General features: G+C 47.9%; 1 protein-coding gene across 1 annotated transcript in view; it reads left to right on the forward strand.

Moving 5' to 3' along the window:
• The window catches only part of LOC135897304 (uncharacterized), a 50,067-nt gene extending 31,711 nt beyond the window's left edge, over positions 1 to 18,356 (forward strand). Inside the window, exons 8-11 of the mRNA XM_065425913.1 lie at positions 1,386 to 1,577; positions 2,735 to 2,962; positions 16,368 to 16,576; positions 17,535 to 18,356. Coding sequence (XP_065281985.1) covers positions 1,386 to 1,577; positions 2,735 to 2,962; positions 16,368 to 16,576; positions 17,535 to 18,139 — 1,234 coding nt within the window. The 3' untranslated portion in view covers positions 18,140 to 18,356. The remainder of the gene's footprint in view (positions 1 to 1,385; positions 1,578 to 2,734; positions 2,963 to 16,367; positions 16,577 to 17,534) is intronic.
• Positions 18,357 to 26,298: the final 7,942 nt, after the last annotated feature.

The following is a 26,298-nucleotide window of genomic DNA, read 5'->3' on the forward strand; positions in this document are numbered from 1 at the left end:
GGAACGCATGTACTAGGAATTGACATCTATGGGAGTCAACACAGGAAGGTCGCTTGTGGGTGCCCCTCGCGAGCATGGGAAGACACTCTTTGTGCAAAGAGAGCAGAACGCCTCCTCGCAGCACACATTATTTGCTCCTCTTTAAGCTACCACTAAGCCGAATTTAAGAATTGGTATTGAAGAACGCTGCCTGCAAGATTCTTTACAAGTTGCATGTTACAACCAAATTTCCGTCTCAGTCCTAGTGATGGGTCCTTTAAATTACTGAGGCACTTGTCAGAGAAACATGTTCCACGGCACTGCTTTGGCAGGCGCAGGTCCGGGCCGCAGCACTCTTTGCCCATAGGTTAGTCCGGCCCTGTTGATGAGTAACGTGGCAAATGGATTATTGCATCGATTCCGGCTCATTCGCCTGCAGAGGCCACTCTGCAATCTAGAATTGTCAGCCAGCAGAGGGCTGTGTAGTGACCTGGATACTATAGAATAAATCTTCAGACTACAGGATTAAGCTAGATTTCAATTTAGACAGGCAGAGGTCGACTAAAAAGCGTATATATTCAGTTTGTGATGTAATGCGCATGAAATTCCTAGCGTAATTATTGTCCTAATGTTGGACAGAATCCGCCCATGGTTAGACGTCAGGTGTCGAAACTGGTGGCACTGCAGAAAAGATAACAGAGGAAAATCACCTCAGATGGTTCAAGTGGAGCCTCGCTCATGCTATATTATAAGCAAAGTAACGTTCAACGGCTTTCCTGAGCTCGGTAGGAACCGATCACCGACTAGCGCAGCATGTGCTTAATTAACCCCAGAACATTCATTGTATCATTTTTGATACTCTCAGTTTCATACCTCATTATTGTCATTTAAACGAGGAAACCAACACAAGGCTTAATGTAGCATTTTGATGCGCTGGAACAAATTATCAGTTGTAGCTTTGTTGATAATTAAGTAATTTCTACACAAATTTCTAGCTCGTATTACATTTTTTTTTATTCTTGACGTCAATGTATTCTCCAATGCCGGAAATAAACCAGAAGTTTCTCAAATAGTCTTTGATATATAATTGTGTTCGGGCTTTATAGACTTTCGAAAACAGGAAGAACCATCAGTCTATGTTCAAGACACATTCGTTATTTTGGGATTACCATTGGTAAACAAAACATCATGACAGAATGTCGCCGATAATTTCAGGGACATCAAACTATCGTATAACAAAATACTACGGAAGGCTGGTAGTAAATGTTGGCATGCATATTTGTATATTGAATAAATATAAAGTGTCCGCATTCTGCATGGTCGGCTTTGTTGTAGTCACTGCGCATTTTAACGTTTTGCAGTTTGTTTAACGACTGATACGAAGCTCACTTATCTTTAATTTACAGCAACAACTTTGACCTGATAAGCGCGTTGATAGACGAGGCCTCCTCTGCACTGGACTTCCGCTACGCTTGGGCGCTAACCGCCAATGTGAAGCGCTTGGACGACGATGTACGTGCACAGTCGGCACAAGCCAAAACGAAGTCTTTGCGTACCGTGGAGGAACGTGCATTGGACCTGGACGAAGCCGGTGTCAGGTGAGAAACTTCTCATATCTGCCACTTTTTCGTGTTAACACTTGATGCATCTCTCTGAGGGGTACAGGCCGTCACTAGTACCGCGTTGTGAATGGCGTAGTTCAGGGGAAAAGAACGCGTTAAAAGCTCGTGTATATTCCGGCGAAACGTGCAAAAATCGGCCGCTCTACAGTCTAGCGTCCGGCGGAGTCAGCGTGACTGGCAGCGCTCAGCGTACTTTGGCGCGGCTGGCGCGGTAATAGAAGTTGAACATGTACCATCTCACGCCAAAGCCGCTTGACCATAGTGCATCGCAAGCTGGCTTGCCTGTCTGACAGCATGCTGTCTTACACTTCGGGTGCACTGAAGAAAGCCTACTCAGTTGACTCCTTCGCAGAACGAAAAGTGCTCGTACCGCCGTTCGGTAAAGGTCAACTGCAAGGAAATTTTCAAGCACCTACAAAGCCTAGTTTCAAACTATTTTTACGTATATTAGCCTCTGTGCAATATTTTGCGTTTAAAGTACGAGTAGATGCGTCACAAAACACTGGAAAGTATGGATGTTCCTCATGGCTATACTGACAAAAGCCCCGCTATTACCAATCAATGGACGTTCTGTGCTATTCAGACCATATATAACCAGTGCCCGTGTCGTCTGCTTCTCTTGCTGCTTATCTTGCTGCTCCCGTGTGTCAGCGAATCATTACCACAGGTTTACTAGCCATAGAGGTAGTTTAATGATATCTGGTTCTTTCGCTAAACCCGCGTGGGTGCGTGCCCCCGATGTTCTTTTTAATCCGGTGCATTCTCCGCCTAAACAAGCCGATTTTCTGTATATTGCTGTCCATGCTCAACGAGCAAAGTATCGATGGATGTCACTATCTGCGAAACAATCAAGAAAATAGATACTATTATTTATACAAACCTCTTTCTTCCTGAACGCCGCTGTAAACTTTCAGGTGAAGGAACACAGTGCGTACTTGCCACTGAAGCAGTCAAAATGTAATTTCATTTCGAGACCCATGCGGGTTTTTTTGTCAAATATAAACTAATGAACCAGTATCCTAAACGTGAAAAAAAAAACTGTCACTTGGTCAATGACCAGAAGTATTTTTTTTTCTGATAAGTACCTTGACCGGACAAGTTTACGCCGAACTCGTGGCTATGTAAACTTGTAGGTGGTGGCCCGTCCTCAATGCGTACGCCGACTCCTCATTGAGCCAGGCACCTCGTACTCTTCGCACGAACGACATTGAAGCGGTTCGTGGCATTCTTGACGTCCTGGCAAGGAGCAAGTTGCAGACCACATGTGTGTACTTGCTTGTCATGCCTTTTGTCCCCTTCATTGCATATGCCTGGAAGACAGCACGAGAACCGCCAATGCAAGTCGATAAAGTGCAAAGAAGGTACGACTCTTTTCTTTCCATGGGCTTTCGTATTAGAGCGCCACTCTTTGGCACCCGTTCCTGCGGCGAGCGTCGGAGTCAGTTTTAACCGAGCGAACGAGCACAGCTAAAAATGGAAGCGAACGCGGCGCCCAGTGGGGGATGAAAAAAGCTGCGAAGAAACGTGACGAGGAAAGCGGGGAGGAGGGTGCGGCGGAACCATGAGGCGGAAAGCGGAGGAGGGCATGGTGAGGAAGAAAGCGAAGAGCAGGCGGCGAGCATGGAAACAAAGCGCTGGCGTGGCCTTCGGACCCGCTGCGCGTGCACTACATCGCTCGCAGCACCGCCGCCGCTACACTCTTAGAAATATTTACACCCTTTGGGGCTTATCTTGTCCCACAACAATAATGGTCATCTGTCTTGCCCGAGTTTCCTGTCTTGAAAGCTCGGTGCTCGCTACTTTCCTTTCGAGAAGCTGCGTCACACTGATAACGCGCATGCCGTTCGTGACTGGGAAGTGCCGGGCTCGCAGCGTTAAAGAAAGGAAACGCGGGCAAGACAGATGACGATTATTGTGGCGGGACAAGATACACCCCAAGGGGTGTAAATATTTCTAAGAGTGTAGAGAACGCGCTCCGCGCGAGCCACGCGTTCCCGTGTTGACGCTTTCTCCATAGAAAAAGAAATTCAACAAGAGGGGACGCTCGGGCGAAAACTGGCCGCGGGAAACACGTCACGCATAGCGTTCGCCCCCTCTGTTATCTGACGCGAGCGTCGAAAGAACAATGCGAAATGAACTTACAGAAAATGTTTTAATCTTTTTTGTGCCTTCCCGCTAAAGCATAAAAGCTTTGCGCATAAATTATACTTTGCGGCTTATTGTTCTTGTGTTACCTAGCAACAAGCTAACGGCATGCCAGACCCGCCAGATGCATGCGTCATGCGCCGCAGACGTCACCGAAGCGAGCGAGGCCGGTTGCGCGGTGAACGTTCGTCTGTTCGGAGGCCCATCCAAGGTCGATCCAAATAGGTCGCGAAGCTTCGGGCGAAAAGCGGCTCAGCACAAACTGTCACCGACATCAGCAAGGGTGGTTAGGGAGCAGCAATTGAAGCGCGACTATGTTTGGAGGGAAAAAACATTGGGAAGGAAAAAAAATGATTTTTTTTTTAAATTTCAGCGAGACACAGTTATATTCATTCAACGAAAATGGAGCTTATGGTCAATTTTATATATTGGTGACGAGTTAAAATACAAGTTCATTTAATTTTATAATGATTAATAAATAAATTTATTTTCAGTGCTCATCGTTACAAGGGGCGTTGACGCCGCTATCACTCGCACTGCAATGCACTACTTGAAATGGGCAGAAAGGCGCGCTCGTAAAGTTGACCTGTTGAAATACGCCCATCTCACTTGTGCTTTTTTTGCTCGTCGACGTTCGTCTGAATTCGGTGACGCCGGTAGCTTCATCGCTTCTTAACCGGTTCAGTCAAAAGTAGTGAGTTACGACCGCCAGATAATTGTTTAGTTGTTTTCGTGCGACTGCCCTGGCCGACGGGCTTGGCGTCCGACGATAGGACCAGCACTCTACATGTAACTAAAGCTTTTGTCGGCCTCCAAAGAAAGTATGTCCTGTGCAGGGGTGCGATTTCGACAACCGTATGGCTGGCCTTCTCCTGCATCGCTTTCCGCGCTGGAAGCTCCAAAGGCCCATGATGTAGAGCCCTCGGGGCATATGAATATACAGCTACAAAAGCAGGCCAACGAAACAAATTTCGCGCCTTTAAAAACAAAATGACGTCACTTCTGTTTTTTAACAGATATGGCGTCAGATTGTTTTTTTCTTCCGCCGGAAGTGTTCTCTCCAAATACAGATTGCCCTAAGCCCCATGAACCACCGATGAACCGCCATGTTTTGAACGTATACGTATGGGCTCCTATGGAAGCTTCGCTACCAGGTATACTTACCTTGGCCCATCTGTAATAATTGGATGCAGCCTGGCTTGTCGGGCTCGCGACGTATTCTTGCGTTCCTTCTGCACTTCGACACGGCCCCACTGCACTATTGAACTACGGCAAGGTGAGAAATTTTGGTTGACAGTATCTGACACAGTTCAAGCAATTTAGGCTTTTACGGCACGGAACCGAGACTTGTGACGCAATTAGCGAAAAAAAAAAAAACAGCGGGGCCGTCGTGGCACAGTTGCCTTGAGTTGATGACAAATACTAAAATTCCTTTGCGACCCTCTCTATCGACCTTACGATTATTGTAACCTGTTTCGGTAGTTTTTGGCACGCTCGCCACCGCCAGCTTTGTAACGCAGTTAGCGAACAGCAGCTCAGCCATGTGGCGCACTTAGTTTCGCGTGTACTGAATCTTACTGGGACAAGTTCGTGACGCTTTCTTTGACCACCAACATTATAGTAATTGATTTCGTTACTTTATGGGATACTTTTGAGGCACTCTCACCACCCCCGGCTATGCGAGGCAGTTAGCAAAAGGCAGTTCAGCCGTATGAGTCGGTTAGCTTCGCATGTATTGAACACTGCTGGAACAAGTTCGGGAGGCTTTCTCTCACCCAATCATTATTATAATTAATTTTGTCTCTTGTTGCGATAGTCTTGAGGCATGATCGCCGCGCCTGGCGTTGGTACGCGATTATACTCACGGACGACTTTCTGTGGGTATGAAGGAAAAGCTACATGGGCGGAACTTCTGCACGTGTGTTACCGCGTCGAGTAGTCCTCCATCGTTTTACAGTGCTTTTGGTTGCTCGGAACGGAGGATGAATCCACGTAGAGTTTCCACGTGTGACGGTTTTGGGTTTGCTCGGACGCGGAAGGGGAAAGGTGCGACATAAGTAAGCTTTTACATTAAGTAGTGTGTTTTCTCTTATTTAACGGTTCCTAATAAGGTGCACGTGTGTTCACCTCCCCAGCTTAAAATAAAGTAGATGAAAACGCGGGACTCTTTTCAGAAGCGCTCACACTTGTGTGCTCTTTGGCTCCGTAGCTTTCCTTTCATAGCCACAGAAAGTTGTGTGCGAGTATAGCAAAAAGCAGGCTCGGTCGTGGTGACAAACTGTGACATGTACTGATCTTAGTGGGACACGTTTGTGACGCTTGCTATGGTTCCGCAACATATACCTTCTTTCTGTATTTTCGCTTGTCGAAAACGCGACGTGCAATCGCCAGGAGCGATATCCCGGGAGGGTGTTGCTTGCGCCGGCAAAGCGAGCAAAAGATAACGCCGAGGGCTCAAAAACCAGGAACTCAAAAACTGTATTCTGAACGATTGAAACAGGCTCTGCAGCGACACAATTTACTTGAGTGCGTGAAGACACTCTGCGAGCGTCTAGCATGATTTGACTTAGAGCCTGTGTTGTGGCCAAATCTATGTACGTAGCGTGTATACCATCGCCTCTGCTGATGCCAAGTTGTTTTAGAAACACGCAGTAGCCCGTGTATTTGTGCTCTTAAAGTGCACGAAATAATGCCACGGAATGAGGGAATGCTTGAAAACCAGACATTTTCTTCATATTTTATCGTATTGTTTGGGATGAGTCGGATATTTTCTACGCCATGTATGTAAAAGCGAATTGTTTTTGCTTGTATAATGCTGCCCATTCACCACTTCCGCTCGTTTCGCCTCTACTCGCAGCATTCCTGTACTTTTCTTTCAGCTGACGCTGTCCGGCGGAGCTGCGTGCACGACCTCCTGCTATTTACCTGGTACCACAGCCTTGGATGAATGCACAAAAAGCCCGGAACGACCATCTATATATATCAAAATAAACATTTCTCCATGTACAACACGTCTTGCGTCCACCTTATGAAATTGCTCATGGCACTTATTTTATGGAGGCTTGTAAGGATCGTTCGCAATCATTTTTAGTAAAGAATAAAACTATCCCGCACTAAGACCACGCGCGGTTGAGTAGCACAAGCAAAAAATATCAACTCTTCCCCAACTGAAAAAGGGGAGTAAGCGAAGCTTGTCCTGCCTGCGCTTGACCTTCGCCACCGTTAAGTAACCCACAGGTAACGGTGCTGGGAATGATAACCGATGGTCATTAAGGGTTACGGACTGGATTCCAAGAGAAGGGAAGCGTAGCAGGGGACGGCAGAACGTTAGGTGGGCGGATGAGATTAAGAAGTTTGCAGGGACGGCATGGCCACAATTAGTACATGACCGGGGTTGTTGGAGAAATATGGGAGAGGCCTTTGCCCTGCAGTGGACGTAACCAGGCTGATGATGATGATGAACGGTGCTGGATTGCTTCGGCCTCCCGCTCCCTCAGTTCGGGATATTCACGTTGCTGTCGGATTGCCTGGGCTGGGGCGGTAAAGGTGCGTTTACGGTCCTATGTTATCGGCGCGCGGGCGAGCGTCGCTCAACGCCGGGCACGTCGGAGTGCGTTGGCCGCGTCCGGTTACGTTGGCTGCTCCAGTGCGTCGAACCGTCGGTTGAACGATAGACGCTGTTGTTCTCATCAACGTGACGTAACGTGTGCGTGCGCTCACGCTACGTTGGACTATATTTGGCCCTTAACGACTGGATCAGCGCGTCAACGGCGAGCCGTTTCACGGGCGAGTTCTCGCCGCAGCTCGTCTGAGGCTGCCTGTTTGTTTCTCCGGGGACCCGCCGTGGTTGCTCAGTGGCTATGGTGTTGGGCTGCTGAGCACGAGGTCGCGGGATCGTATCCCGGCCACGGCGGCCGCATTTCGATGGGGGCGAAATGCGGAAACACCCGTGTGCTTAGATTTAGGTGCACGTTCAAGAACCCCAGGTGGTCAAAATTTCCGGAGTCCTGCACTACGGCGTGCCTCATAATCAGAAAGTGGTTTTGGCACGCAAAGCCCCAAATATTATTATTATTTCTCCGGGGAACGCGCGATGCGTAGCCGTGCCACCCGTTTTCCGAGACTGAACTGAACGGAAACGAAGCCGTCGCAGCGTGTGCGATACCCTTTCCTGCCCTTTCCCTGGCCGGCGGAAGCGAAATGGCTCGGAATGGTTGCGCGCGTGGCGTGAGCGCATGCCTGTGCAGCTGGAATCTTCGCTGATGACTCACGTTCGGGCACCGGCGCAGCCGTCAAATCATCAAAACCTCCTTTCCCGCAGCTGCTCTGCTCTAGGAACAACTGGGTTTTATGCGAAGCATATTACGAGATCTCAACCCAGCTCCTCAGGCGCGGCGCTGTCGCCTTCAATGACCTTTGACCCCATGCCATACCACTTGACACCGTGACGTCACGACAGAGGAGAAACGGGGCTCCAAACTCGCGCCGTCGCTCAACTCTCGCAAGATGGGCTGGGTGGGAATCGAACCAGGGTCTCCGGAGTGTGAGACGGAGACGCTACCACTGAGCCACGAGTACGATGCTTCAAAGCGGTACAAAAGCGCCTCTAGTGAATGCGGTGTTGCCTTAGAAACGAGCTGTTTCCAAGGCTCAGGCGTGCGTCGCTTGCTCAGGCACACATTTCGTTGCCGCGCCGAATGCTGCGTTGCTCGACGCTCACCGCGTCCAATGCGGGGCGCGTAGTCGCTAGCGGGTCGACGGGAACGCTGTCGCGTTCCACTCTTGAAGGCGAAGCAGAGTAACGCATGAGTTGTTTCTTCGTCTAGCCGAACCAAATATAGCCAAGCGACAGCAGTTCACCAGGCTAAATAGTGGTTCAACAACTTAAATAAAGGCTAGTATGCTTCGCATCCTGGGCTTAACCTTAGCTAAGCCACAGCCATTTTTTACGTGACCAGGCCACCACCAAACTTGTGAGCCAATACAAGCTTCACTTAGAAGAAGAAAAAATTAGCACGCCGGTCAGTGCAGCCGGCGTAACACACGCCAGCTGCGTTCAAAACGCCCTCGGCTACACCCGAAACCGGAAGCGTGTTTAAGGTGTCAATCTCATCCGAATGACCCGCAAAGTGTCTGTTGCGATGTACTTGGCATCCCAACCAAGGTGTTATTGTACTTCACATCTCAACCTAAGTGTTATCGGGAAACGATAAGAAAGTGGCCTTATATGCACAGTAGTGGGTGTGGTGATGAAATTGGGAACTTTGCAGGTGCAAGTGGGAACCAGGTAGCGCAAGACAAATGTAATTGGATAACCCTGGGAGAGGCCTTCGTCCTTCAGTGTACAAAACGATAGGCTGATTAAGATGATAATTATGATGATTGTGACACATTAGGACAGCAAGTGGGGCCCCAACAAGATGGCGGAACGGAACGCCCTTAATTTTTCTCTCGTTTGGTACACTGTGAGCACGCCCTATTCGTTCGCAGTATGAATGGCTTAGAACATAAACTTTGTACGCATACTGTCAAGAACGGCGAGTTGCGCAACAAGATTGCCACCTTGCCACCCGATTACGACAAGGGGTGCAAAACGCGCACCTCCCCCTCTCCGTCGCTGCAGCTGCGAGGCGTTCAAAGAAGCGACCTTTGCGCTGGAATCCGCCGCCTCCCTCCAGCCCCTTCGACATTGTGACGGGACGAGTTCGGTGTGTGGACAATGATTCCACGCGGAGCTGATTCGACCCGCCTGGTCAAGCTGCCGCGGGAACGACTTATTTTTGTGCTTCTCACGGTTCAGAGTGGCTCGGAACAATGAGCGACGCGCGATCGACAACGACAGTTTCCCGGAACGGCACCCCGTGCGGTTGCCTCTGTGTACGGAATGTGTGTGCCTTTGTGTCTGTAAACTGGTCTTCAGAGCAGCTGCGAGTTGGTGATGTGTAAAGGAACAGCCGCCGCGTCGTAGGACCGGCGGATCGAGTGTATAAAAACTGTGGTTGTGCGAATGTTGGACACACTTCTCTTGAGCAGTCATGTTAGACTGGTTCACTTCTCTCATGCAGTCCTGTTGGACTAATACTCTTTTTCTCAAGCAGTCATGTTAGACTGAGTTAACTTCTGTAAATAAACCCTTTTCCCCGTTCTCGATGAGAAGCAGTTCTTCACTTCCTCAACGATCTCAGCGTAAATAAGTTGGACGACGGCATGGGCCAGCTACCTTCGAATTCATGCCGTACTCCAATCTTGGCAAAGGACCACGGACGAAGGGATTGAGCCCCCAATCCTGACAACTGGCTGACAGCGGTGAGATGGACTTTGCGACATGGTGCTGTATCTGCGGTGAGTGCTTGGTTTTTGCTTTGACTTTCTAGGCTTCATTTTGTGGTTGTTCTGTTTAGAACAGTAGGGAAGCTAGATTGTTGTGTGTTAGCTAGGTTGTGTTTTCCTAGCTAGATTTAGAGAGCAGAATCAAGGCAGTAAAGCAGCAGTCATGGAGTTAAGGACACTGCTGAGAGACGAGTTGTTGATTGTTGGTGAGGAACTGGGCCTAGATGTACGCAAGGAAATGCTCAAATCGGAATTATTGGAGCTAATTTCCAATCAGGCCAGTGAGCAAGATATTGAAATGGGATTGGAACTTCTCAAAAAGAGAGAGAAACGGGAAAAAGAAAGAGAAGAACGAGACAGAGAAAAACGAGAGAGAGAGGAACGGGATAGAGAGAGAGAGGAACGCGATAAAGATCGCGAGATAAGAAAAATGCAACTTGAACTTGAAAACAGACGTTTGGAGTTGTCTCAAGGAAGTGAAGGAGCTCTGGGTCGATCAAGTGAGGCAGAATCGTACCGCATGGACAGGCTATTAAAGCCATTTGAGGTCGGGACCGACATAGGCTTGTTCCTAAGCAATTTTGAAAGGACTTGCGAAAAGATGAACTTCGGTCCGAGTACATGGCCACAGCGGTTGCTGTCTATGTTGCCGTGTGAGGCGGCGGAAGTAATCGCCAGACTGAGTGTGCAGGATGCATATGATTATGCAAAAGTTAAGGCTAGTCTCCTGAAGAAATACCGCCTTTCAGCCGAAGCTTTTCGGCAAAGGTTTAGGAGCACAGGCAAGAAAGATAGCGAGGGCTATCCGGAGTTTGCATATAGCTTAAAGGCCAACCTAGTCGAGTGGCTTAAAAGCGCGGAAGCGTACGACAGCAGAGACATGATCATTGAATGCATGTGTCTAGAGCAGTTTTACAAAACCATCCCCCAAGCTGTGAAACTGTGGGTGCAAGACAGAGGTAATGTAAACACTGTGGAAAGGGCGGCTGAATTAGCCGAAGAGTACGCAACCCGTAGAAAGTTGAACGCCGAGGAGGGAAACTGGGACGGTCGAAATGGACCGCGGAAACCATTTCCGTTCAAAAAGGGTGCGCAAACGAGACGATCAGAGCCTGTAGACATGGCGGAAAAGCCCGCAGAAAAGAGCGAGGAGAAACTTAACGGAGAAACCACACAAAAAGAACAGAAAAGAAAATTCGAATCTGTTAGACCAATTCGCTGTTACAAATGCCACAAACTGGGACATATAGCTGTAAACTGCGAGAAGTCTAGCGTAGTTTTTTCCTACGTGGAGGAAAAGGATGAGAATATGGAACTTTTAAGTCCATATCTCCACGACCTGCAAGTTAATGGAAAACCATGCCGAGTGCTAAGAGACAGTGCCGCCACGCTGGACATTGTCCATCCGTCCTACGTGATGGTAGATGACTTCACCGGAGAAGTAGCATGGATAAAACAGGTTGTAGAAGAACACAGCGTGTGTCTGCCCATGGCCAAAGTCAAAATCAGTGGACCATTCGGGGAGCTAGAGACTGAGGCTGCAGTTTCCAAATTTTTGTCACGGCAATATCCCTACATCTTTTCGAATCGTTCGAATCAGTTGCTGCGTGACAGAGGGCTCTGGGAGACTGGGAGAGGGCATAGTACAGGCATTGACCCGAGGCCAAGCTCGTAAGATCGCGGCGCTTTCGGCTGAAAATGCTCAAGCTCCTCCAGCGGAAGCAGAAAAGGGCATAACTTCAATACCCGAATCCGAGCTAGGCCCGAGGGACAAAAGAACAGTTGAGGAGAGCCTGCCAGCTGACCAGCTCAATGAGAGCGTAGCACTAGAGTGTCAGAGTTCTAGCCTGCAGGAAGAGCAAGCAGACGCGCTCACAAGCGAGACAGGGTCGTTATTATCACCGGCCTCAAAGAACTTCGATCAACTCTTACGCGTGGATAGAGAGTCACTGGCAGCTGAGCAAAAGAATGATGAGAGCTTAGCTAAATTACGTGACACAGCTAAAGAAGGCATTGCTAGGCGCAACGTAACGTTACATGAGAGAGGAGGATTGTTGTATCGGCATTACAGAGATCGAAAGGGTAAGATTTTAGATCAGTTAGTCATACCTACTAAGTATAGGGAGGACCTTTTGAGTCTTTGTCATGGAAATGGGTGGTCCGGCCACCTAGGCATAAACAAATCAAAGGAAAGACTGCTTATGGAATACTACTGGCCTGGCTGTTTCAAAGATGTAGAAAACTTTGTAAGATCATGCGACGCCTGCCAGCGTTCTGGTAAACCAGGAGAGACTTGGAAAGCTCCACTGAAGGTAGTGCCCTTAATAACAGAGCCTTTCAGACGGCTTGTAATAGACACGGTAGGGCCTCTTCCAAAAACAAAATCAGGCTACAGGTACTTGTTTACCATGCTGTGTCCGGCTACCAAGTTTCCAGAAGCAATCCCTTTGAAAGAGCTCAGCTCCACTGAAGTAGTAGACGCGCTTTTGACAGTGTTTGCACGAGTTGGGTTTCCAGCCGAAATTCAGGCAGATCAAGGGTCAGTATTCACGAGCGCACTGACTTCCACATTCTTGCAAAAGTGCGGGGTAAAGTTAATACACAGTTCTGTCTATCACCCTCAGTCAAACAGTGTAGAGAGGTGGCATTCGGTGCTTAAGCGAGTTTTGCGTGCGCTCTGTTACGAGCACAAGGAGGACTGGGAGAACTGTCTGCCGGCAACTTTGTTTGCTTTGCGAACGGTTCCACATGAAGCGACAGGGTTCTCACCAGCAGAACTAGTGTATGGGAGGACACTCCGTTCTCCACTGAGAATGTTAAGAGAGATGTGGGAGGAAAGAGGGGAGAGTCCAACCGTGGTTGAATACGTGCTAAATTTACTGGAACGGCTAAGCGCAACCCAAGAACTAGTCGGAAAGAACATGGCACTAGCTCAAAAGAACGCCAAATTCTATTACGACAGGAATGCGAGGCTTCGTACGTTTAACGCCGGAGACCAGGTAATGATCCTCAAACCTTCAAGAAAGAACAAGCTTGAAGTTCACTGGGAAGGGCCCGTTAAAGTGTTGCACAAACTTTCAGAAACTAACTATGCTTTGAGAATGCCCGGTCGCAGGAAGGAAGTGAGGATATATCACTGTAATTTGATGAAGCCGTATGTAGAGCGGAGCGGAGTCGTTAACTATACTGTCAAAGAGCCGGATGGCATTGGTACCAAGTTTAAGGAGTATAGGACAACCTCCAACTCTGAAATCGGCCTAGAAGAAGTAGTAGAACACTCGGTAAGCTCGCATGCTCTAAGACCCGAGCAGCTAGATGAGCTAAAAGGGGTGTTAGGGGAATATATCGACAGATTCAGTGATCGGCCGGGTAGAACCGAACTGATAACGCATGAAATTGAGCTGACCTCTGCCGAACTAGTAAGATCAAAACCTTACAGGGTGTCTCCAAGACAGAGAGAGATTATGGAGGCAGAGATACAGCGCATGCTAGAGTTGGGAGTTATTGAGCCCGCTGAGAGTGACTACACGTCACCGCTAATACTCGTAGAAAACCCTAACAAGGACCCTCGTCCGTGTGTTGACTACAGGAAGTTAAATGCGATCACTAGGGATCAGCTGTACCCGATACCCAACATTGAGGAACGAATTGAAAGAGTTAGCGCTGCTAAATACATTTCAACTATAGATCTCGTGCGGGGGTACTGGCAAGTTCCCCTTTCAGAAAGTGCCAGCCGCTATGCCGCATTCATCTCGCCTGTAGGCACTTTTCGCCCTCTCGCACTCAGCTTCGGGCTGAAGAACGCGCCGTTTAGCTTCTCTAAGTTAATGGATATTGTCCTAAAAGACTTGCAGGAGTTCGCCTTACCTTATCTTGATGATGTAGCCATTTTTTCGGACAGCTGGGAACAACACGTATCGCACCTCAAACAGGTGTTCTCACGGTTGAGGGAAGCCGGCTTAACGATGAAAGCGGAAAAGTGTAGGTTTGGTTGTTCGCAGGTTACTTATCTGGGCCATGTTGTTGGTCAGGGCATGAGACGGCCGGCTGAGCTGAAAATAGCTACGATTGGAGATTTTTCTCAGCCGCGCACGAAAACGGACGTTCGTTCATTTTTGGGACTTGTGGGGTACTATCAACGGTACATTCCGAATTACTCGCAATTGGCAAGTCCATTAACAGATGCCCTCCGAAAGGGAGCACCGAGTAACGTACACTGGGATAAGGACAAAGAGAACGCTTTCCAAAGTTTGAAAACGCTATTGGTTTCTCGCCCTGTGCTTCGCGCGCCAGACTACACAAAGGAATTCATAGTTCAATGCGACGCAAGCGACAGAGGTATGGGCGTGGTACTTAGTCAGGTCGGCGACGATAACGAGGAGCATCCTATCCTCTACGCCAGCCGTAAACTAAATGTAAGAGAGGAAGCCTACAGCGCTTCAGAGAAGGAATGCGCTTGTTTGGTTTGGGCCGCCCAGAAGTTGTCGTGTTACTTGTATGGAGCGAAGTTCATCTTCGAGACCGACCACTGTCCTCTGACGTGGCTCAATCAAATGTCACACAAAAACGGCCGCTTGCTCCGATGGAGCCTCACTCTCCAAGAGTACAACTTCTCCGTTAGATATAAGAAGGGAAAGTTGCATAGCAATGCGGATGGTTTGAGCAGGCTAATTTGAATTCTGCGTTTGGGGGTCCCGCCTAAATTTTAGGGTTACTAGTGTTAATTTTATTAAGCGAAGAAGATCCCCTCTCATTTAGCAGGATTCACTCCATGATTGCTGAATTTGTCAGCAGGAATTTGCTTCAGAAATTGGCATAGTGAAATGCAGCATTTTTTTTGTTTCTGCACTTATGTTGTTGTTGTTTTTTTTGAAGCCTAGCGAGTTTAAAGTGAGAGCCAATGCACGTCATCTCGGCGCAGAGCCGTGTTGTGGGGTTCATTTTGCAGTTGCCTGTCCTTGTTGGATGTTTTGGGGCGGTGACATCAATGCACAGGTGGTCGCTGCGAGCCAAGACATCAATCCCCCCCCTGACCAGCAGCCGTTCTCTTCCTGCCTAGCGGTTGTCAGCGCTAGACAGTCGAGACTTTTCGGGCCATGGAGGCGCTGTCAAGAACGGCGAGTTGCGCAACAAGATTGCCACCTTGCCACCCGATTACGACAAGGGGTGCAAAACGCGCACCTCCCCCTCTCCGTCGCTGCAGCTGCGAGGCGTTCAAAGAAGCGACCTTTGCGCTGGAATCCGCCGCCTCCCTCCAGCCCCTTCGACATTGTGACGGGACGAGTTCGGTGTGTGGACAATGATTCCACGCGGAGCTGATTCGACCCGCCTGGTCAAGCTGCCGCGGGAACGACTTATTTTTGTGCTTCTCACGGTTCAGAGTGGCTCGGAACAATGAGCGACGCGCGATCGACAACGACAGTTTCCCGGAACGGCACCCCGTGCGGTTGCCTCTGTGTACGGAATGTGTGTGCCTTTGTGTCTGTAAACTGGTCTTCAGAGCAGCTGCGAGTTGGTGATGTGTAAACGAACAGCCGCCGCGTCGTAGGACCGGCGGATCGAGTGTATAAAAACTGTGGTTGTGCGAATGTTGGACACACTTCTCTTGAGCAGTCATGTTAGACTGGTTCACTTCTCTCATGCAGTCCTGTTGGACTAATACTCTTTTTCTCAAGCAGTCATGTTAGACTGAGTTAATTTCTGTAAATAAACCCTTTTCCCCGTTCTCGATGAGAAGCAGTTCTTCACTTCCTCAACGATCTCAGCGTAAATAAGTTGGACGACGGCATGGGCCAGCTACCTTCGAATTCATGCCGTACTCCAATCTTGGCAAAGGACCACGGACGAAGGGATTGAGCCCCCAATCCTGACAATACTACACACAGTGCGTTTCCCGTATTTTCAACAAATATCGTCAGTGGCACTCTCAATTTATTGGGCACAGCGAGAAAATACTGCACATCCTTCGGAAAACGTGAAGTATGAGGAAAAAATCAGTATTAAGCAATTACCCGGGGTGGTAATAATTAACCCAGAAACGTACAAGGAAGAACATCCATGCTAAAGGCAACTAGTCACTACTGGCAGTATTGTGTGATACAACATCTGAAAGCATGACTTTTTCCCAACTATATGCTAAAGCCAGGCCGATGCAGGCCATTATAAACGCACTCAGAATCTTTAGTAAATGCAATACCGAAAACATCCCTCTAATCGCAACACGCCAGTGTTTTTTTGCTTTTTTTTTGAAGCATAGACGGCACGTTTTCTTTACATTTCGTTTGCATGCAGGTGCGTGGAGGTCTTGCACTTGCAATTTAATCGTGCACTGCCGACGGTCATGGCTGATGATGAGGACACCGAGGACAAGCTGGCGGACACCGTCACTGGCATATGGAAGCATGTTCGAGGAGCAGCGCTGGAATCGTGGAATTTTAGCAAAGGGCTTGAGCTGAACAAGACAGTACTGCGCAAACATACGAGTGCCGCCAAAATACACAGTAAGAACATGTTTGCCTCCTACCAACGTGCTTTCTCTTCAAATACAATTGTTAAATATTGTGCCAGATTCTGCTTTGGGTCCTCTTTGCGCTACTGTATAATCGCACGCCACCCACTCTTATCTCATAGCGAGCGAGATATGCATGTGTCAAGTTGCGACAATAATCAGGAAACCAACGGACAATGTTTCCCGTTCGGGCATGACGCTTGTCAGTGGTAGGTCACCTTGTAACATCGCGATTTGCTGGCGCTCGAAATTTTCGACTACGAGGTTCTGCGTGAATGCGAAACCAGGATATTACTGATAATCTTTATGTAGCCTTGGTGAAATGCCTCGGAGATGAACATTAGTCATTTCGCTAGGGGCATGGTAATTAAATTTTCATGGCTACACGATTGAAGAGCGGCTGATGGCAATATGCTGGGCCGAGTTCCTGCAGCGGCTTTTCTTCAAACGATGCCTAGCTGAATATTTTTTGTCATCCGATATTGGGGGGCCTCTAAATGTTACACCACAACGAAATTCTGAAGTGACTGCATCTCCGACACAGGGACATCACGACTGCACGACTGCTTGAGTCAATTGGTAAGGTCAATTAGTGGTTTGGCCACAGTTGGCTTGTATGCCTGAATTCATATATTTCTGAGGGACTGCCCTGGACATCCTTTAATTCCGCCATATTGTCAAATTCTGCGACGGCGGCATTTTGAGCAAATCAGAGAAACTGCAGCAGCCGTATGGGCCAATAAGAGCTGACAAACTGTTAAATTCCACATCATGGCATAATTAGCACTTATCCAGAATACTACCCAAGTAGTAACGGTCTCTATAATTAGAGAGTCTGCTGTGGTTTCCACCATTGTGTCTTTAGCGACACTGTAACGTGTTTGGCAGTATTGGTTTGCTACCCAGGCGATGTGTGAAACATAAACGCTATTTGTTGGCTTTGTTCCCAGCTGACCTAGAACCTGTGGACACAGACGATGATCCTGCGCTGCAAGAAACTTACAGCGATGACTTTCTCGGCAACGTCGTACTGAGCACGAGACTCACGGAGCATCGCATCAATATAAGCCAAGAACTCGGACGTTTGCCACTTATTCGGGGACGATTTCAAGCCGTTACCTTGCAGCCAGACTTTCTCTACCCATTGGCTCCGGAGCCCAGTGTAAACTACGGAACTATGGGCGTCTTGATTGCGAAGCTGATGTTTGACTCCGCTTTGCAGCCCGCTTCTCCACACGACGGGCATCGAGAGGCCGAAGAAGCTTTCGGAACGTGTCTCGCGTCGTATGCGAAGGAGGCGCTGAATGTTACATTCGAGCCGACCGAGTGGAAGGTGCACGCAAGAACAAAGTGGGCCATGGAGGCGGCGCTTCTCGCCACGAGGCGCAACCATGATTTCGTGACAAAGCCTGTCATGGAGCGATTTCTCTTTGTGCGTTTCGGACGCACCTTCTGCGGCGAAACGCACATTTCGCCGCTGCAGTTTGCGACCAAGTCGTCGACACTCTTTGCCACAGTCTTCTCTTGTAAGCGCGCACCTGAGGTCCCGTGCTAACATTGACTGCCCGCAGGGGGTGGAAATGTGAGAATGCTTTCGTTAACTATTGTAAGATCTAATGAAACAAGTGCGTAAGTACTCTGAATAACTCTCGAAATCATACAGTTTTGATAGTGTAGCAATCACGGATTCTAGCACCATTTGCGCATTTGGATACAAAGCATTGACTTTAGTTGGTGTCAAAATAAAGGTTAGCGGATTTGCAGATCTTGTAGCAGTTGTATAAGCTTTTTTTTGTCCAAGGCGGTAGGCCACTGTAAAATATGGGCATAGCTGTCATTCTTTCCTTCAGTTAGGACACGAAGTCTTGACTATGTTGGAACGACGTCGAAAGAAACTAACTCCCCGAGCCTCTCGGTAACTTATTTTTCCTGGCGTGTTATCATGCAAATGACATTCGTAATTATAGCATCGACGGATTTTGATCCCAGTTGTCTCCAGGGATTTCCTTCGTTCTTTATTTAGCAACATTCTTGTCTTAGTTATTACTTTTTTTTAAATCTTCGTGAATTGGTTGTCGTAACGTCATGCAAGTTCAACGGCACGCAAGATATCTTGCTCCGGAATATTTCTGCTCATGCGCCGATCTAAATGATAGTTCGCTTGCCACGTATTATTATTACGTTTATTCCTATAGTTCGTTTTTATCTTCGCATACGCTTTTGCGGAAGGCAAAGACAAGGCGCTCTACCTATAGACATTAAATTTTAATGCGTTACTGCGTATCAAGTAGCTAAAAAATAAGTCACGCCACAAGTCGCACAGCAGTAAAATAAACCGTGTTTTGTTTACGTTTTTACGCCCTATTCGCTTTGATCTACGGGCAGTTTGATTGCTACCGGCTGCGCCATTCTAGAGTCTGGTTTTGGTTTTTGGCAAACCGTATACCGCGCACACACGCCTTTCAGGACAAAGAACTCGTTTATATCGGACTATGAGGAAGCATAAACAGGGATTCGTGTCCTTACATTGGTCATTGCAGCGTCTCTATAAATACCTCTTGGTAATTATTCAGTTGTGCAATAATGCTCTTAGCAGTCTTTATTGTCCTAACAAGATGACCAAATATAGTCTCTCAGCGGTTTCTCAGATAATCTACTACAAAACGTTTTTAATACGAGCAGCCTATTGGTGCCAACAGCGCTATTGCCACATGTCGTAAAGTTAAGAAGCATTTTACCAAATTAAATAAGGAAACGCAGCTCTTTCTGCTCTCAGTTTAATCATATTAGTGTTTTTCAGGATTCTCACTCCATCTAGAACAAGAAAACGAAAACGAAATAAAAGGGCCATTTTCGCCCGCTCCGTTTTAAAATAAAGTAGTTTCTTTGGTGGTACGTGTAAAAGCCAAACTCTATAATTACGAGGCACGCCCTAGTAGGAGGCTCCGGTGTATATAATGAGCACGTGGCGTTCTTTAACGGGCGTCTAGTACTCTGTACACGAGCGTCCTTGCATGGGAATGCCGCTGCTGCTGCTGGGATGGAACCTGTGCCCTCGAGTATAGCTCAGCGACGCCATAGTCATTGCGCTACTGCCATGGTTAGTCATTCCTTCGCTTAGCTGGTGTACTTTTCGCAGCTTCCAGAGTGAAAAAGAAGCAGGGATTTCAAAGTTCGCCAACAACATAGAAGTCATAAGGGGAGAGCGAAAATGTCAAGCCTCATCTATCGATTTGTCGTAAAGTGTCATCCGCCATCTTTTGTTGTCCCATCGGAATGACAAAACGGAAGTGCTCGCTCGACAGCCTAGCTGAGGTTTTCGCCCTCGTTCTGTGCTATTCCCCCCTCCCCCCCCCCCTGTTGTTCGTTGCTATGGGTGAAAAAAAAAAAGATCCGAGGCAAAAGCCTAAGACTGCTCCTTCAGCAAACGCGTCCGCTGCCAGCAAGATGGCGGGTGCGGCCAGTGTTGACAGGTCCCCATTTTGAGTGAGTGAGTGAGTGAATAAACTTTTATTTGGTCCAGCAAAGCGCGTAAAAACGCGCACCTGGCTAACCCCACGACGGGACTGACAGATCTAGTCTGCCAGCCCGATCGCGGGCGCGCTGGACGGCCAGGATTTGATCCTCAAAGACGGGACTTCGCAGGAGGGCGTCCCACTCTTCCTTGGTGAACTTCGGGCCCAGCGACCCGCACTCCCAGAGCATATGAGGCAACGTAGCTACCTCACCACAGGCCACGCAAGAACAATTCGTATAAATCTCTGGATATATGCTATTAAGGGACGCCGGATTTGGGTACGAGTTTGAATATCTGCTCATTTCGAATATCTCCTAATAAATAGCAAGCGCGTCCATAGACACTGTATATATAAAGGAAAAAGAAATTAGGAGGACGCTTCAGCTTCGCCTTTAGGAGGAAGCTTTAGCTCCGGCCATAGTCCGACGCTGCCTATTCAAATACATGTAAAACATACGAACGTTTTTCTGAGATAACCCCTAGAGCGATCTTAATGAAATTTGTTGCATTTGAGTGAGAAAGTTAAGTTCTAGTGACTTTTGGAAGCCGGATTTCGATTTAGTGCCTGAATATTTCTGAAAAGATATTCAAAAATTTGAATGTTTGAAAAAAAAAGATACAAGCACAAAGTTTACGAATTAATGAGTTCCAATGTGACGGTACATTCAAATTATCAAAGTGTTTTAGCGCGCGGGTACTACCAACGCCGTCATGGGGCCTAGGGGAGAAGCTTTTGTGTGTTATCTTGCAGACGCTACCAATGCGCTGACAAGAGAGAGAGAGGGAGAGAGCATTTCAGTTGCTCTAGCGCTTCCGCGGCAACAAAAATGACTAGCGCCATTCTTCAACTACGCGCGACAACTTGCCTCTCTGGTAACGTTCTTGATGGTGTCCTTCCTTCTTAAAAGCTGTCCCTTACACTTTTGAATTTTTTCGGCTGCCGCGAGTGCAAAGGCAAACCCGCGGCAATCTCTCTTCGTCGTGAGCGGCTTCGTTTGATTACCTCGTAAGCTAGGCCGGAATGGCGATTATTTTGGGCCTACACACTTACAACGCAGGTAGGACCGCGACTCTTGCATAATTTTAACATTTGTTTATGCTGGTGCCGTTGATGAGGGGACAGCTGCCTCAGTGATGAGAGCGCTTTTCCGCCGCGGCTCTCAACGCGTGCGAAGAGAAGGGAAGATGGTCTCACATCGGACGGCTTCGGCGTTTCACTACGCCGCAGCTCGAATACGTTCGTGGAGGAGGTGGCACCACATCGTGGAAGACGTCGAAATGACCCCAACCCATGCAGCTGTGCGACAATTAACAATTTCGCCTCAACCTTCGCTGCGCATGTCAATTTGCGACCGCTGTGCTGCGGCAAGTGTGATGTTACCGTTGTTTCGAAGACCGTAGACGAAGTGTGTGCTGCATATGCGCGTCCGGCCTCGCACACATTGCCACAACTCTCCATGGGGCCTTAATAAAGCAAAGTAGGCAATTATATCGCGCAACTTCCGCGCAAGTGGTGCGAAAGTGACAGGAAGTAATGGCGAATTGGGGCTGTACGACGCATATGGTATACAACAGTTCTTTTTTCGCAACTCGCATCTGCGTAGCCCCGCTCTAGAAAAGCAAATCCTGGCTGTCCGGCGTGCCCGCGACCGGGCCGGTGGGCCAGACCTGCTGGTTTTGACGTGGCACTAGCCGGGTGGGCGACGAGTTCGCGTCCTCGCCGGACCTGCAATAAAGCTCATTTATTCACTCACTCACTCACTCACTCACTCACTCACTCACTCACTCACTCACTCACTCACTCACTCACTCACTCACTCACTCACTCACTCACTCACTCACTCACTCACTCACTCACTCACTCACTCACTCACTCACTCACTCACTCACTCACTCACTCACTCACTCACTCACTCACTCACTCACTCACTCACTCACTCACTCACTCACTCAGTATGAGGGTGATGTTTTGTAGTGATGGCTTTTCCAATGCTAATTGCTTTTCGCACTGCGTGGTCCCGGGAACGTTCCGCCCGCGTTATAACGGGATCGGCTGGCCGTGAGTCGACTAAGAATGTAGCGGAAGGCAACGCTACAAAATAGCGCCATGCTTTTGCTTAAGATAAATTTCGCGACATAATCGCACACACGATGTCGAAAATTTTTGAAACGACGTCACACTTGCCGCTGCACAGTGGCCGCAAGCTGACGTGCGCGTCGAAGCTTGAGTCGCCATTGTTAATTGTCGCACAGCTATATTGGCTGGCGTCATTTCGCTGCCGCAAAAAGCTGCCGTAACGAGCCGATTAATGCTCGTCACCGAGAGAACTATTGTGCCTGCAGTTATGTAAGTGGTCGTTAACAGAGCGTCATTTATCACTAACCGTCGTTCACAGCAGTTGCATGTTTTCGATTTATGCGGTGCAGACAGGTATATTTAAAAGAATTTCAACGGTTCACATGCGCACATTTTATGCAGAGCTTTCTTTTACGATTCATTATTACCGCAAAATAAACAGGTGCTTCGTAGCAGCAAATTTGCATGTGGAAAGAGATCAAGATGCACGAGCTTCTAGATCAAATTTATTTTGTACAAGGGATTGGGTGACCAATAGCTGCTGGTAGCATAGCAAGAGTGCTGGTTCTTGGAGCCTTTGGGGGGCAGAATTCAAAGCAACTGAAAAGAAAACAAGCTGTTAGGAGTAACAACAGGTTGTTACTCCTGTTACATCAAGATGGGAAACTCGCAAACTAATTATTCACGCATGGCAGACCGTAATATGATAACACATTTTTCTTGATCTCTTCATGCTAGTCAGGGAAGAAGAACCAGCAGTTGAAGGCACTATATCATGTCAACAAATGCATTAAACAGGCTTTGGCCACACAGCTATGTTACAAAGCTTTGCGGCCTATCGCGTCAGAAGCAACGAAAATTTACGCTATTACCGCAGAAACATGTGCAATATTAAAAAGGTATAACTGCGAGTCGGCCTAGTTGGAACATATTCATATTTATACTTTTTGTGCGCGAACAAACAGGGACGAAGAATAGGGGCAACACAAGGACGAGCGCTTTCTAACAACTGGTTTTATTTTTGAACAACTACTTACTTAAATACCCACAGAACTGTGGGTATGCTGTGGGTCTTTAAGTAAGTATTTCTTCAAAAATAAAACCAGTTGTTAGAAAGCGCTCGTCCTTGTGTTCCCCTATTATTCGTCCCTGTTTGTTTGCGCACAAAAAATATAAATATTAAAAAGGTGTGCCTTGTCTGACACCTAGCAGAAGTCCCGCGACCCTTGTAGATACAGAACGAACGAAGTGGTGCAGATGACCACCATCTGTATGTCTATACACGACCTTCCATCCCAACATGAGATTTCAGGATATTAAAATTAATTTACTATAACACCGCGCATATTAAACATAAAGCAGAATTTTACATTCCTCATGTCTACCAAGGCTTATCGAACAAGTACGATATTGCGGGCGGTAAATTCTGAAGCTATCGCAGCTGTCTCACAAGCGGGAGCGCGCGAGGTTTTCACTTGCTACGAAACAATGATCAGCAGCACATCATTCAACGCTACACGAAAAATCAGAACGCCGACAAAAAACAAGAAAAAACACAGGAGACAAAAATGCGGGTGCAGCGGTCAAATTGTGTCTGCTAGTAGTTACTCTATTATGAATACACTGTTCTAGAACCGTATAGCCAGAACAATGGTACAAGTAACACAACGAATTGCACGAGTTGGTAGGTTAACATGCTTTGCATATATGTGCAGCGCGACACAGACATGTCGTTTATTACTTGTGCCACATCTGTGTCACACTGCACATATTCGCCACAAATTGTACATGTAAATAACCTCTCATGCAAGGCGTACGCATCTAAGCATTCACAGGAGTGTTACTCGAGATTAATGTTGACTTACGTGTAAACAAACGGACCCACCTCGTGTATCCTGGTCCCTTGCAGAGCCTGCCGGTCTCGGTCCATATGCAGTAGCTGTACCAGTCACCGGCACACGTCTGTCTGTCCACATGGCACCGCGTAAAAAGCTTTGCCACCTTCCCTGCTGTTCGTGCAGTTTGGTGCGCTGCACTCTGTATACTGGTATACAAGTGTCAATATTACATATTTTGTGTGACTTCACCTACGTCCTTGAATTAATACCGTCGAATACGCTACACGATACCCGGAGCCGATGAATGAAACGCACGCTCGGCGGTCCGTCTATTGCACTGTCGATGGCACTGGCGGAAACACGTCGCGGCCATAAAGTTGGATACGGAGTGCTGTAGTGGAACATTTGCGGTGATGTGGTACCACGTGATAGCGCTCTGCAAATAGCGTGGAGCGGTGCCGGAAAAGTTACGCGCAACTACGCTCCCTGCGGGAGCATATACGGGAAGATTTCATTGCGCCATGTGGATAAAAATTTACTAGAAGTGTTGTCTCATGGTGGCCGTTACACATTTCGCATTTTTACGCCGTTATTAACATGGTTGCAAAGAACCATGTGCGTTGTCGAATAACAAGTTCGGAGATGATCCTGTGGTTTGTCATGTAGTGGCGATGGCGTTGATAGCTCGTCTTGTCTGAATCGTTGCAATCGTTGAATCGCTGCAATTGAAAGTGCATAGACTATAGCAACCTGTCCACGCCCTTGCGATTGCCGATTTCAATGCATGAAGGTTATGGAGAGCTTTTCATCTATACACCGAGCAACAACTTTCTATCTCAGCGCAGCCAAAGCAAAAGTTAGCCTGAGAACTCTCGAAGAATAGCTGGGCGCAAATAGTTGCAACAGCTAAGGCCTCACCGAGTTGCTACCTCAGAATTTCGTTACGCTAAATACTTCAAAAATGAGATGCAAAGCAAGCACGTACACGTAACACGTACAGTCGTGGACAGAATAAAATGGACCACGGGATCTCCGAAAACGTTCAATTCCCGAGCAGCCTGTAGCAGTAAGGGCACATTCACACCGGCGACTTGAGGAGTTTGCATTTGCCTGAGCTAGTTGGCGCCACCATACTGAGGAAGGCTCAGCATCGCGTTCATTGCTTGTTTCATCTGAATCGCATGTCATCGTTTGCGCCTGCGCACCTGCACTGAGTAGCAACATGGCGGTGCCCTTGTGGTTTCCGATTTCAATGCGTGGACGCTAATTGGAGCTTTTTCTCTAAAGTGGTTATATTAACGGCAGGGTAAAGTTGCGGAACCAAGCACACATCTTTTTTACTGCGCCATTATACGTAGTCCACAAATGCATGCAACTTGAAGCTACCCAGCGTAAAAGAAAACCTACGAATTATATTATTCTTAACTTCTTTTGCTGAAGATTTATTTCATAACAAATAAAGGTTGCGCAAGAAAGAATTGCCGTGTCATGCCTGTTGCTTGTTTTCTTGCTTTCTGGTGTCCATGTCTAATTAAACTTATGCTGCGTGAAAGGAAACGTTTGCATTTGCCTGAGCTAGATGGCGCCACCATACTGAGGAAGGCTCAGCATCGCGTTCATTGCTTGTTTCATCTGAATCATCATCAACCTGCCAAAACCACTTGCTGATTGGGGGGACTTCGGAAATTTAGACCACCTGGGGTTCTTTAACGTGCGCCTAAATCTAGGTACACGGGTGTTTTCGCATTTAGCCCCCAACGAAATGCGGCCGCCGTGGCCAGGATTCGATCCCGCGACCTCGTGCTCAGCAGCCCAACACCATAACCACTGAGGAACCACGGCGGGTGTGCCCATGTCGGCTTTTCTTCTAAACAAAGATGGCGTTGTTGGCTTGCAGCAAGTGTGAACAAGGTTTAGTAAGCTGATCTGAACTTAGCAGGAGTAAATGGCGGCAGCGCTGTGTTGATGAATGTTTGGTCCGTTGCATACGCTTACGACGAAAGGAGCTGTTTTGTGAGAAGCTGGCACCACGAGCACAGGTGCGTCGCTGGTCCGATGCGCAGGCGGCGGCTGCGTCGACACCGGCAACATGTCCTTGAGCTGGCGAGTCCGCCATGTGTAGACGCAGAGCGCAAAAATGTGCATTTCAAAAATTTCATGACATACAGGTTCGGTATTCTTGCTTGTTGTCTACCGCAGATAGAATTTCTTTCGAGAGATTTCGCATGTAGGTGTAGCACCGTCGGCGTCAGCATCTATGGGTAAAAGGATTTCCGGCAGTT

Source organism: Dermacentor albipictus, chromosome 1 (genome assembly GCF_038994185.2).
Source record: "Dermacentor albipictus isolate Rhodes 1998 colony chromosome 1, USDA_Dalb.pri_finalv2, whole genome shotgun sequence".
Taxonomy (NCBI): domain Eukaryota; kingdom Metazoa; phylum Arthropoda; class Arachnida; order Ixodida; family Ixodidae; genus Dermacentor; species Dermacentor albipictus.